Here is a 12,949-nt window from a genome sequence, read left to right as displayed (position 1 = left end):
GGTTCTTTTCAACAGATAATTAGTATTAAATTGTAATTGCTTAACTTTATAGAGTCTCTTTCCTTTGGGTACGCTGGCCTTGAAACGTAATTGATATTGCATTGAACTAGATTACTAATCTTTGTGCCTTTATATTATTGTTTTATTATTTGTTCTACACATTGTAATTTATCTTGTTACAACGTAGTGTTTTATTCCTTTCATTGTTCCACGTAATAAAGATATTGGGTTTAAAAAAATAACATCAAATATAATTAATTATGGTGGCTTTCCATGATTAAAATATAAATTTAGTCCCTACAATTGAAGTATTATGATTATTTCGTTTCTTAATATAATAATTGTGGAATTGAGAATCAGACCTACCAACTTTAAAGAAAGGAGTTGCATGTCTTTTTAAGTCCACTTTGACAAATAACATTTACAAGTATTTTAATCCAAAACTGTCTATGTTTACATATTGTCGATACAATTAATAGAATGATAATAATATGATTAGTATTAAAATTTTGTTGCATATTAGATCATTGACTAAAAAAGTCCTTAAACTTTAAAAATGTCTAACAAATTTTGAACTTTTAGTTTTGTGTCTAATAGGTCCAAACAAAAAAAATCACAAACCAAATTTGCCACTAATTTTTTTTTGGGTTTAAAAAGAACTTTTTATCATAAAAGTAACAATTTAGTAGTTAAATTTTTATTAGTAACGATTTAGTCATACAATTTCAAATTTGTAATAATTTAGTGTCTAAACTTAATAAGTAAAAATTTAGTTCTTATACTTTAAAATTTTTAACAATTTACTCCCTATCATAAAATATTTCATCAAAATTAAGTGTCAACTTGTATCATATATTATGACTTAACCTAAATAATTTATAAATTATTTTTCATAATAGGGACTAAATCTTATTATTGATCTATGTGTGTAATTAATTTCACTAAATCTTAATGATATTTTTCATAGTAGGAACTAAATCATCGAAAAAAATTATAACGTATAGTGATCATTTTGTTAGTTATAAAAATCAAAGATTAAATTATTACAAATTTGAAAATGCATAGACTAATCCTTATTGATTAAAGTACATAGATTAAATTATTATTTTCACAAAAATCTAACGACCAAAATTATTTTTTAATCGATTATTTTTTACATCTATTTTTATATTGCATGAAGATGAAAAAAAAATCCCAAAGGAAAAAGAGAGTTATTAGTGGTAAATCCTAATATAATTTATTTAATAGATGGGTTGGGCAAAGACAAAAGTGTGAAACTTCGTAGCCAACCAAAACAAATTAGAAGTGTTTGGATCAATGATATCGAAATTACTTTAAAATTCTTAGTTTTTAACAAACAAATAGTTTTTTATTCCTTTGAAGAAGTCAACCACCAATTTATTTATTTATTTTTAATTTCACCCAAGAAACTGACAGACATGCTTGAAAACAATAAATCTTGTTGTCTTTTCTTTTTTTAAAAAAATGGTAAATTTTGTTTGATTGTATGCATATAATGAAAACAAAACATTCTCTATTGTAGACTAGATTTGTTATAAAATTAAAAATATATATATATAGATTAATTGCAAAAATTACTCTTAAAGTATAGTGGCTGTTATGGATGAAAAAATGAACATTTATTCAGTAAATATGAAAACTAACTTTAAAGTCATTAGTTAACTTATGGAGACCGACCCATAGGGTCAGCCATCAAGTCATAAATGGCTATATATGAAGGCCAACCTATAAGACCGATCAGAAAGTTGAGGAGGTTGATCCTATAAAGATAAAAATTATGTCTAACAGTTATATTTTTGCACATACTTGGGTCACTAGTGAAATAAATCCGACCATTCATAAAGGTTAATAACGACTTGATTAATTACCTAAAAAGTTAAATAGCGAATAATTATAACGAAACTCATTTCTATATAAACGAGAGGGATTGTGACATTTGAGGTATGCTGAAGCACATCATACACTCTCTGCTCTCTAGCTCTCTAAACCATCATTGACTTGATCATTGGAGTATTAGTGGCCAAGAACCACACCTGTGCGAGATTTTATTCTATTGTATGGGGCATTGATTCAATTTCTCCTGAGAATTACAAATTCTCATAGTTGGTACCAAACCTCGATATCAATAATGGTACTTGCAATTATATCATCAAACTTTCAATGATAAAAGTTGAGCTATCAAACTTTATACAGGCGTTAAAATAGAGCACTCAAACTTAAATAATTGTAGAAATTATAATAATTATATAAGTTTAAGGGTTTAATTTAATATTTATAATTTCTAGATAAATTTGATTTTTGATGGTCTATATGTGTAAGAAAATTCATTAAATCTTAATAATAATTTTAACGATAAGGACTAAATTGTCACAAATTATAAAATACAGTGATTAAAGTTCAAATACTAAACAGTTACAAAATTGAAAATATGTGAACTAAATCATTACCAATTAAATTTATGGACTAAATTGTTATTTTTATGAAAGTTTAGAGACTAAAAGTATTCTTTTATCATTTACCTCCTAATTTTAGCATGAAGCAACTAAAAAAAGAAAAGAAAAAGAGAGTCCAAACAAAGCAAATTAGAATTATTTGGATGGATGATATTTAGGGTCTCTTTGGAATAACTTAGCAAAAAATGGTTTTCAAAAATTCATTTTCATTTAAACATGTTTTATAAAAATTCTTTAAAATAAAACACACTTGTATTTGGAAAACATTTTTTTATCTCAAAAGTATTTCAACATACAAGTTTATTTGGCTTACTATATAATAATTTTTTTTTATTAATGTCAAATTACTATAAATAATTTTTTCGACAATGATGGTGGACAGAAGCGGTTGCCACGAGTGTTGGCTGGAAGTTGGCCGACGGAGTACATCAACGGTAGTGGCCTAAGGTTGGCTAGGAGAGATCATCGAAGATGGTGATCGGATGTTAGCCGATGGTGGTCGCCAGAGACGAGGGTTGAAAGTTGGTCAGTGGCGATCGCCAGATGTTGTGGTCAAAGTTTCTAATGGTGTTGGCTGGAGTTTCTCATACAAATTAAGAACAAATTAACCATTAAACATTCAAAAATCATTTTACTAAAAGTTGATTTCAAGTGTTTATCTTAAACCAATTTATTTTATAAACTCATTTTTCAAATTCTATTTTGATTAGTTGTTAAACACTTAATTTTTTTTTTCAAAATAACTTTTTTTTAATTTCTTAAATTAATTATTTGAAAAGGTAACAACCAAAGTCAAAGCTTTGTCAAAAGCAAGATGAGGAAGTGGAGCTATGGTATAAACGATAGTTTTCCCCATCTACTTTGATTCAAAAGAAAGGTGAAGGATTTTTTGACAACTAGCAAACGACTTTCTATCATAGTTGCAAGGGTTCCAAACCTTAATTACAACATGTCATACCAAAGGCTTCTTTCGGTTGGTTAAGTAAGGGGGCGTTCAATCTATGAGAGCACCCACCCTTAACTTATTTTAAAATTCTTAGTTTTAAGTTTTTAACAAACAACTAACTTTTTGTTTATTGGAAAAAGTCTACCCCATTTTTTTTAAAAAAAAAATAAATAAATAATCTCCCAAGAACTAATAGACATGCTCGAAAACAATAAATCTTGTTTTTTTGTTATTTTTTTAAAAATTGATTCATTTTGTTTGATAACATAATCTCTTTTCACTATCTATTGAGTGATAGATTACTATTTGTGTCTATCATGATACACATTGACATAAATAGTAATATTCGTGGTCTATTGCAGGTAGATGGTGAAATTTTGTTATATTTATAAATATTTTTGTTCATTTTCTTATATTTAAAAACAACTCTAAAAAAAACGTTAATAAAAATTAGAGGAATAGTTATTTATTTTTGTTTTTAAAATTTTCTAAGAATCAAAATATTTCTTTAAAAAAATATGGTAAAAACAAATCAAAAATCAAAAATCAAATTGATTATCTAAAGTACTAAATTAGTGCTTAAAAAGTTTCAATTTAACTGCAATTCGTTAATGAGTTTTAAATGGTTGATTAAACCCCCAGATTTTAGAGAGGAAAAAATCATTTAAAAGAATAAAAACCCAAATTTCTTGTCAATTTCTGAAAAATTCAACCTTTATAAAATTCATAAATTTATCGAACATACTTAGAGATCGATAATACAAATCAAATGTCAAGATATTTTTGATAGTACGAGTATTATGTGAGTAGAGGTATGATTATGTTGACAATTAATTATACATTTTTAAACTTTCTTTATATTTTTTTGTATTTTGTTTGTGTCTTAATTTCAAGCTATGAGGTCACATAATCTCCCTGTTTTTTTTTTTTAATATATTACATTTGAAAAAAAAAAATTATTTTCCAAATTCATTTTCAGAAATTGAGGGGGAAAACATGAAAATTCGGACCTAAACAAATTAGAAGTCTGAAATGGCAGTGTTTGAATTTCATAAAACAATAAAATTGAGATTGTTAATTAGATTCTAAGAAATAATGATATATATTTACTTCTTCTTCTTCTTCTTCTTCTTTTTTTTTCTCGAGAATTTCAGCCACCAACTTTTTTTTTTCCCAAGAAACAAACAGACATACTTGAATTTTTTTATTGGACAGAACACAAAGTCTATAGAAAAATCAGTGCAATGTGGAGTTAGCTAAACAAAGCTAACTTCAATAATTAAACCATTAACTAAGATGCCTTTTAATATCATTAAATTTCCATTGATCTTTTAAATTTATTGATTCTGCACAGTAATTAACATGCATTTTATTTGTTAAAATCACGAAGTTTCCTTCTCTCATCCTTTCCATTGTTATATTAAAAAAATTATCTTTTAACTCAAATCAATTTGAATTATTTACTTATTGATTTATCATTAAGAAACGTTTGTATAATTTGAATTATTTACTTATTGATTTATCATTAAGAAACGTTTGTTTTACCGATTTTGTCATGTGATTTTAGACTTACTTTTAATATTTTGAGTTATTTTTAAAATTATTTTTCTAATTTAAAATGTCACGAATTAAAAATCGGAAAATCAAACACACCCATTTTTAAGAATTCGGAGACCAAAATAATATATTTTAAGATCGCATGGATAAAATATACCTAATTTTTAAAATTGGAGAACTACAAAATCATTTTAAAATGTAATAAAACAAAACAAAACATTATCTAAGTAGACGTAGACTACTGTTTCGTAGACCACCTTAATTATTTTTTTAAGAAAAGCATCTTACAAAAAAAAGTTAAAAATCAATTAATTAAATATTATACCATTTGTATATATTTTGTTTGTTATTGAATTCTAGTCCCAATGTCAAAATTTATCAGCATGAATTATTTTAAGAGGTTGTTATATCAAGAAGGTTCTGATTTTGGTCAAAGGTTGAAATTTTATTTATTATTTATTTCTATTTTTTTTTATATATATATAGACAATGTTTGGATCTCTCATAACGATGACATTATCTATAATTCAATATTAAAATTCGAAGAACCATTTCTAAAAAAGAAAAATCAAAGAACCAAAAATTTCTCTTGATCGAGAAAGTACATCAATATAATACTTGAAAACCTTGTTATTAATTTGTTTGGATGAAAATCAAAGTAAGATTAAAATGATCTTTTTTTATATATATTTTAAATATAATTATTTTAGTTTTTAAATTTTTAAGAGATTTATTTTAGTTAATTATAGTCAAAATAAAATCATTAGTTTAATCACAACCTATGTTGATTCTATAAATAAAAAATAATCATTCAGATATTTATTTGATTATTTTGCCTCCTAAAACTTGATTACATATTTCATCTATGTGATTTGAATACATATCCAAATCACACATCATGTCTATACTTGAAACCAATTTGGAAGCCAAATTGTTTAAACCAAAATCAAAACAAAAGACTAAATTGTGTCTTTTTTTTTTCTTCAAGGTTTAGACAGATATTTACAAAAACTTTTAAAGGAAATGTGACGACTATAATATAAATGATAACTTGAAAATTTTGAGAATAAATACGATAAGTTAAGCCAAATTGAGTATGACTCAACTGATATAATGTTTGTATTCTTAACCTCGTGATCAGAGTTTCAATTTCAACAACCCATACTTTAATTTAATACATTTCCATTTTTTTTTATTTTTTTTTTTTTTAAAAAAACCATTAAAAAATTATGATACCTAAAACTAAAGAGAGTAAGAAATATTAATTTAAATAAAAAAGAACAAAAATAATATAAAAGATCACGCCCGGTGGGACTCGAACCCACAATCGCCTGATTAGAAGTCAGGCGCCTTATCCATTAGGCCACGAGCGCTTGCTGATGACAATAAAACAGATAAATAATATTATCTTTATACATATGGATTAAAGAATGCAAAAGCAAATGGCCCATGCAGGTTTCGAACCTGCGACCTTCGCGTTATTAGCACGACGCTCTAACCAACTGAGCTAATAGGCCATTCGATATTTTTTTACATTAATATTTTATATTTTCTTTAATTTTTCTCTTTTTAATCCATTCCAACTTCGGTTTAATCATCCTAAAGATCATTTGTTTGTTTGTTGGTTCGTTTTTTTTAATGAAGAAGGATCAAACTATTCTTGAATTATCATGATTATGTGATTTTTTTTTGTTTTTATTTTTTTATTTCTTACTTCAAGGTGTGTTTGGTTTAATATTTCAAGATCGCATACAACAAAAGATAAATTAAGGAAAGCTCACAAATCGTATACATAGTTGAATTGGACATCACGAATCCAACAATAAGTAGAAAAGAGGTAAATTGATCATACCATGCCCCACGGCACTTGCTTGAGGCCATAAAGGCTTTTATGGATCAAGTAAATATGATAGAGACATGTTTTGTTAATGAAACCAATAAGTTAAGACATGTAGATAACTTCCTATAATTGACCATGAAGGAAGACATTTCTTACATCCATTTGATGTTATGGCCACTTGTAGGTAACAACGAGCATAAAAATGACACAGATGGTAGGCTTTTTAACAACGGGACTAAATGTCTCACCAAAATCAAACCCCTCAATTTATGATATCCTTTTGCTACTAAAAGAGTTTTGTAATGAGTAACTGACTCATCAGTATTATATTCTGTGTGAAAAATCCACTTACATCCAACCACATTCATGCACGGAGACTGGGGCACTAGTGACCAAGTGCATGCTCTGGAAAGGAATTAAACTCTTCTACCATTGCAAAATACCAATGAAAATATTTTGAAGCTTTAGTATAAGAAACTGGATCAAATGGAGAACTAGTGTAAGCATTAAAGCTTAATAGGAAATGTTTGAAAATTTCATAATTAGATCGAGTTTGCATTGAGTGAACATTAGTGGGAATTCAAGGGTCAGGCAAGGTAGGATTGATGAATGGTGCCTAGTTTGAGATGCAGCTCTCTAAGGATGAGGAAGTTTGTATGTGAATAAGAGTAGGTAAGGATTGAGAGGTAGTTGGGGAGTTGAACCGGTTATTCTAATACATCACAAATTGGCTAAAATGAACCATCGAGTAGTTATTCCTTCTGCATAACTTTAATTAATATATATTGAAAAATTAAACAGACCTCTCTTATTATTTATTTATTTATTTTTAAGTAGTAATTAACGTTAAAACTATTTCACATTGTATGACATTAAAAAGTGGGGAATCATGACCGTTAAAAGGAAGAAGAGAAGTAACGATTAAGATTGGGAACAAAAGTGCTTGAAAAAATGACTAAATTCGCATTGCGACAGTGTCTTTGGTACATAGAAAGAGAAAGGGAAACAATACAAAACTTGGCTCTCCAAAATGAAGTGCTACGTCTAAGGCTTTCAGATAGAGAATTATAGGAAAATCGGGATAGATTACCCAAAATAAAAGGCCAAATAAAATTTGACCTCAATTTGAAAACAAATGAAAAATGATTGCTTACATCATCCACTTGTCAAATTACCATTTTAACCCCTAATGAACTCTCTTCCACCTTATTCGTTTTCCAGCTTTTTTTTTTATCACGTTCTTCTTCTCTTCTTTCGTCTGTTTCTTCTTCTTCTCCTACGTTTTTATTCTTCTTCATTCTCCTAATTTTTTCTCTTATTTCTTTGTTTTGCAGTTTTTTTCCCAAATAAAAAAGTGCACTTATGTCTAATAAGAAACAAGAGGAAGGAGTGAGAAGCGAGAGTTAGAAGTTAGAGGAAGAATTTAAACGAAAGAAAAAAAACCGAAGAAAAAAATTTGTTGTACTGATTAGGAACAAGAAAAAGGAGCGAGAAGCATGAAGAAGAATCTGAATAAAGGAAAAAAAAATCAAAGAACAAAGTTATAGTCGCGTTTAATGATGAACAAAAGGAAGGAACGAGAAACGAGAGGAAAGAACGAGAATTTGTTTGAACGCCAGGCTTTTGCGTGCGGTTTGAGGACAATATGGTACTTTCACATGCGGCTGACATAGGTAAAGACTATTTTTCAAACAAATTTGAATCTTAGGTCAAATTTCATTTGGGTCATAAAAAAGAATCTTTTGTACAAAAACCCTAGAATTTACTACCTACAACACCCTTTTCGAATACCGTTTAAGCCCCATGAATCTTCGATTACTCATTTTCCTCCTCCATTTCAACTTAGAATTTTTATGGATTTCAATGTTAGATTTCTCTGTCTCCTCTGTTTGTTGTTCACTTTCTCGAGAATATATGGAGAAGTTAATGCTTGGTTGAATATTGATTCATGATTCTGCTCGATTCAATTATTTCTTTCATACAATTTTCACCAAAATGTGTGGTTTTCACATAGAAATATCCAAAAAATTTGTGGGGCTAGGGTCCCAAATGGAGCAGAGAATCCCTGAATACATGAAGAACGAGAGAGGGAGTGGAGAATTTTTTCTCTATTTACAATTCGAGGTCGGGGACGGAGAATACCGACCCTGACCCGCCCAGCCCTAACTTTTGTATATATATATATATATATATATTAATATTGTAGGCTTTGTTAGGATAATTATGGATGTTTTAATTATTTAAGTTTAAAACTTTATTATTTTAATTATTTAGATGTCTTAATATTTAATATGAGATGTTCTAGTTGTTGAGTTTTGATTTTTACAAATTATGAGAATTTAGTATTTTAATTATATATTTTCAAATTGCATGTGTATTATTGTTTTTATTAGTAAAATTGATAATATTTTATTTAAATCAAAATTGTATTGAAAAAGTTTAAGGAATTGTAAAAAAATATATATTTAAATGAAATAAAAAATTGTTAGAATAAAATAAAGACGGGAGAATTTTTTCCGTGGGAACTCGATCCCCGCAATGAAATTTGCAAGTAAGAGAATGGAATAGAAAGACAATTTTCCCAATTTCGCCCTATCATGTGGACATCTCTATTTTCATTCATTTTAAATACTCCAAATTTGTTGCGTTATTTGTTTTATATATCTATTGATTTTGCTTTGAGAATGAAATAGAATTCTATTATCCTTTCATTTGTGAAGGTGAGCTAATCAAAGCTATGGTTAGTTTTGTTTTGTTTTTTGTTTTTTTGTTTTTTTGTTTTTTTGTTTTTTTGTTATTTTTTGCGTGTGTAAGGAACCAACTCAACCCGCGAACCGAACCAAATCGAATCGGTTTGGGCCGGTTCGGTTTATATTATGCTATCGAACAAGTTCAACCGACCCAAATAGCCATTAGTTCATTTGGAATCGTCAAGTTCATCCATTCTCATAGGTCGAAGAAGGCGCTGTAATCGATTCTATTCGTAGGCGATATCTTAAGCTTGGTGGGTTTCTCTTTTCTATCTCCCTCCATTGCCATTTCGTTTTGTTTTTGATCGGGAATGTGCTTTCGATTTGCAGGTCTGCAACTTCATCGCGCTCCAAGGCCGAAATTGCCTTCAAGCTTGTCTCTGAGGTTCGATTCCATTCATCTTCTTCCGAATCCAACTTTCTGCCATATATCTTTTCTACATTTTTGTAATTTTGCTTTCTAGAGTTTTTTCCATGGCGATCAATTACTGTTTCTCTTGCATTTAATTTCTGTACTCAGGTACTACTTGTGAATCGCCCCCCCATGAATTCTATAAATGAAACTTTGTGTTCTTAAGTTTAATGCAAAATAATCAATTCTGAAGGATGAGAAATGTTAATGGGAATGAGGGATTGTTTGAATGTGTTTGTAGGGATATGGTTGTTTGAGTGATAATGTGAAGAGAAGGGAATTTGATTTGGATAGGAAGAAGTTTTGCCTGATTGCAACACAATCCCTTATAGGAATTTCAGCTCTGCTATAAACTTGAATGCCTTTAATGTATTAGAAGGTTTTCACAACAACATCACATCGGTTGATGATACCAAATGAAACCTTTTTAAGTGAGAACAAAAAATGTTGGGCCACAATTTTATGTGGACAATCAAGGTGCTTTTTCTTAATTTGTCATGTTTGATAGATAAAAGAGAACTAATGAATTACGTATGAGTGGTATAAAGTCATAGAATTCTTGTATGTTTTGCTAATATAACTTGATAAGTTTGCCTGTAGTTTTTATTTTTATTTTTTTTTCATAAACTTGTGTAGTAACAAAGTTGAAATATGTTTTCTAGTATCTATTTTATGAATAATCTGAATAGTCGGTTGTGTTCTGAAACTATATAACATCTCGTCACTGGTCTTCCTTTTTCCATTAAATATTTCATCGTTGCATTTTTTCCATTTTGGTAAATTATAACATGTATCAGATTGCTATGATTTTTATTATACTTTGAGCTAGGTAATATTTGTAAGTTCAAGGATTGAAACTTTACATTTATGTTATTTATGTAGTATGGTTCGTGTTTTCTTAGAGATTTTTTTTTCTTGAAGGAATCATCTGAACATTGTGTTGATTTTCATGGAACACACTTGTTGAAGTTGGAGCGGTTGTCTTAGTTTTCTTACTAGAGTTGAACTATCTATTCTCCTGATTGCTTTTTATGAAAAAGATAACTTTACTTACCAGATTAATGTGTTACTCCATTAGAGTCTAGCAATTTTGATGTTTTTGTATCGTTGGAGAATCACCGTTTGATGAAAATGACTAAAGCTTCCCTTGCTTCCCCTTTCTTTAATAGATTATGGCATCAACATCGGCAACTATTTTGTCAAATGGAGCAACTGCATCACTAAATACTAAACTCAACTCATTTTCCCAATCAAAGTCTGCTAGCTTAAAAATCAATTCACAAGAGACTCTTCAGAGCTTCTGTGGCCTCAAGGCAGCTTCATCTCTTCGTTGTGACCCAGAGTCATCTTTCCTTGGGAAACAGAGCAGTGCTGCTCTATGGCGCCATCTTGCTCCATCATCTCAAAGAGCAAACCAGAATGTATGCAAAAATCTTCAACCTCAAGCCTCTTACAAAGTTGCCGTTCTTGGAGCTGCAGGAGGAATAGGTCAGCCTCTGGCACTTCTCATCAAGATGTCGCCATTAGTTGCCACCCTTAACCTTTATGATATTGCAAATGTAAAGGGTGTTGCTGCTGATATTAGCCATTGCAACACCCCCTCAAAAGTTCAGGATTTCACTGGACCTTCTGAATTAGCCAATGCTTTAAAAGGTGTAGATGTTGTTGTCATACCTGCTGGGGTTCCGAGAAAGCCCGGTATGACTCGTGATGACCTCTTCAACATAAATGCTGGCATAGTGAAAAGTTTGGTGGAGGCAGTTGCTGATATTTGTCCTGATGCTTTCATTCATATCATTAGCAACCCTGTGAACTCAACTGTTCCAATCGCAGCAGAAGTTCTAAAGCAGAAGGGCGTGTATGATCCAAAGAAGCTTTTTGGGGTTACTACATTGGACGTTGTTCGGGCAAACACTTTCGTTGCTGAACAGAAGAACCTTAAACTGATCGACGTTGATGTCCCGGTTGTTGGGGGACATGCAGGAATAACAATTCTTCCTTTGCTATCAAAGACGAGACCTTCTGTGAGTTTTACAGATGAACAAATTCAAGAATTGACTGTGAGGATTCAAAATGCGGGAACCGAAGTCGTGGAAGCAAAGGCAGGGGCAGGATCTGCTACCCTTTCAATGGCATATGCTGCAGCAAGATTTGTGGAATCATCTCTTCGTGCTTTGGATGGAGACAGTGATGTATATGAGTGCACTTTTGTGGCGTCTGATCTAACTGAGCTTCCCTTCTTTGCATCGAGGGTTAAGCTCGGGAGGAAAGGAATTGAAGCCTTTGTAACGTCTGATCTCCAGGGTTTATCCGAGTACGAGCAGAAGGCTCTTGAAGCTCTAAAGCCAGAATTGAAGGCAAGCATTGAGAAGGGCATTGCTTTTTTACACAGAAGCAAGCCATGACTGCTTAAAACTTTGCTTTTTCGGAACATGCTTGAAGAGTGGCATTGAATCCCAAGAATCGGTTTGCGGCTTTTCTTTTTGTTCAGTAGGTTGTATGTATTCATTTTACCCCGTTTAATGGAGAACTTTTATTTGAGATATTAACAACTACTACCGTAGATTATCAAAAAAATGTAATTGTTTTAATAGGAGTTTGTAGTAATTGAAAATTTTGTAATAACACGGTTGCTACGACTTTGCACACCTTACCACAAGACACACTAAGGCCACATATTTTTATGACTATAATAACGTAATTCAGGTTTCATTTGATTATTTTGTGGTTATTTACTAATATTTTTATAATTATAATAAATTATGAATCCTCCAATGAAATCTGCAATCGATCAATGTAATTTGATTGAGGATTAAAAGGTGCTCAATTAGATTACGGTCACAAATGAGTTGGAGCTCACTATTTTTTAACGATTAAAGCGTGAGTTGGTAACATCTATATATTGGCTGTGATATTGATAAAAAAAAGATACAGTATAGATAAAGAAAATCCAAAAAAAATATCGATGTA

At 30.0% G+C, this 12,949-nt stretch overlaps 1 protein-coding gene and 2 non-coding genes across 3 annotated transcripts; 1 reads left to right on the top strand and 2 right to left on the bottom strand.

Annotated features, from left to right (window-relative positions):
• Window positions 1-6,277: 6,277 nt before the first annotated feature.
• On the bottom strand, window positions 6,278-6,350 carry TRNAR-UCU. Its single transcript has one exon. It is a non-coding gene; the product is annotated as a tRNA-Arg (tRNA).
• A 70-nt stretch (window positions 6,351-6,420) lies between these two features.
• TRNAI-AAU lies at window positions 6,421-6,494 on the bottom strand. The gene has a single exon. It is a non-coding gene; the product is annotated as a tRNA-Ile (tRNA).
• A 3,230-nt stretch (window positions 6,495-9,724) lies between these two features.
• LOC120077144 (malate dehydrogenase, chloroplastic-like) lies at window positions 9,725-12,570 on the top strand. Its single transcript, XM_039031046.1, is given in 4 exon segments — window positions 9,725-9,821; window positions 9,898-9,952; window positions 11,149-12,360; window positions 12,363-12,570. Coding segments are annotated over 2 exon segments (1,239 nt in total). The 5' UTR covers window positions 9,725-9,821; window positions 9,898-9,952; window positions 11,149-11,151; the 3' UTR covers window positions 12,393-12,570.
• Window positions 12,571-12,949: the final 379 nt, after the last annotated feature.

The sequence above is a fragment of the Benincasa hispida genome, chromosome 5 (genome assembly GCF_009727055.1).
Source record: "Benincasa hispida cultivar B227 chromosome 5, ASM972705v1, whole genome shotgun sequence".
In the NCBI taxonomy this organism is placed as follows: domain Eukaryota; kingdom Viridiplantae; phylum Streptophyta; class Magnoliopsida; order Cucurbitales; family Cucurbitaceae; genus Benincasa; species Benincasa hispida.
The sequence above is the reverse complement of the archived record's forward strand: the minus strand, read 5'-3'. Positions and strand labels throughout refer to the sequence as shown.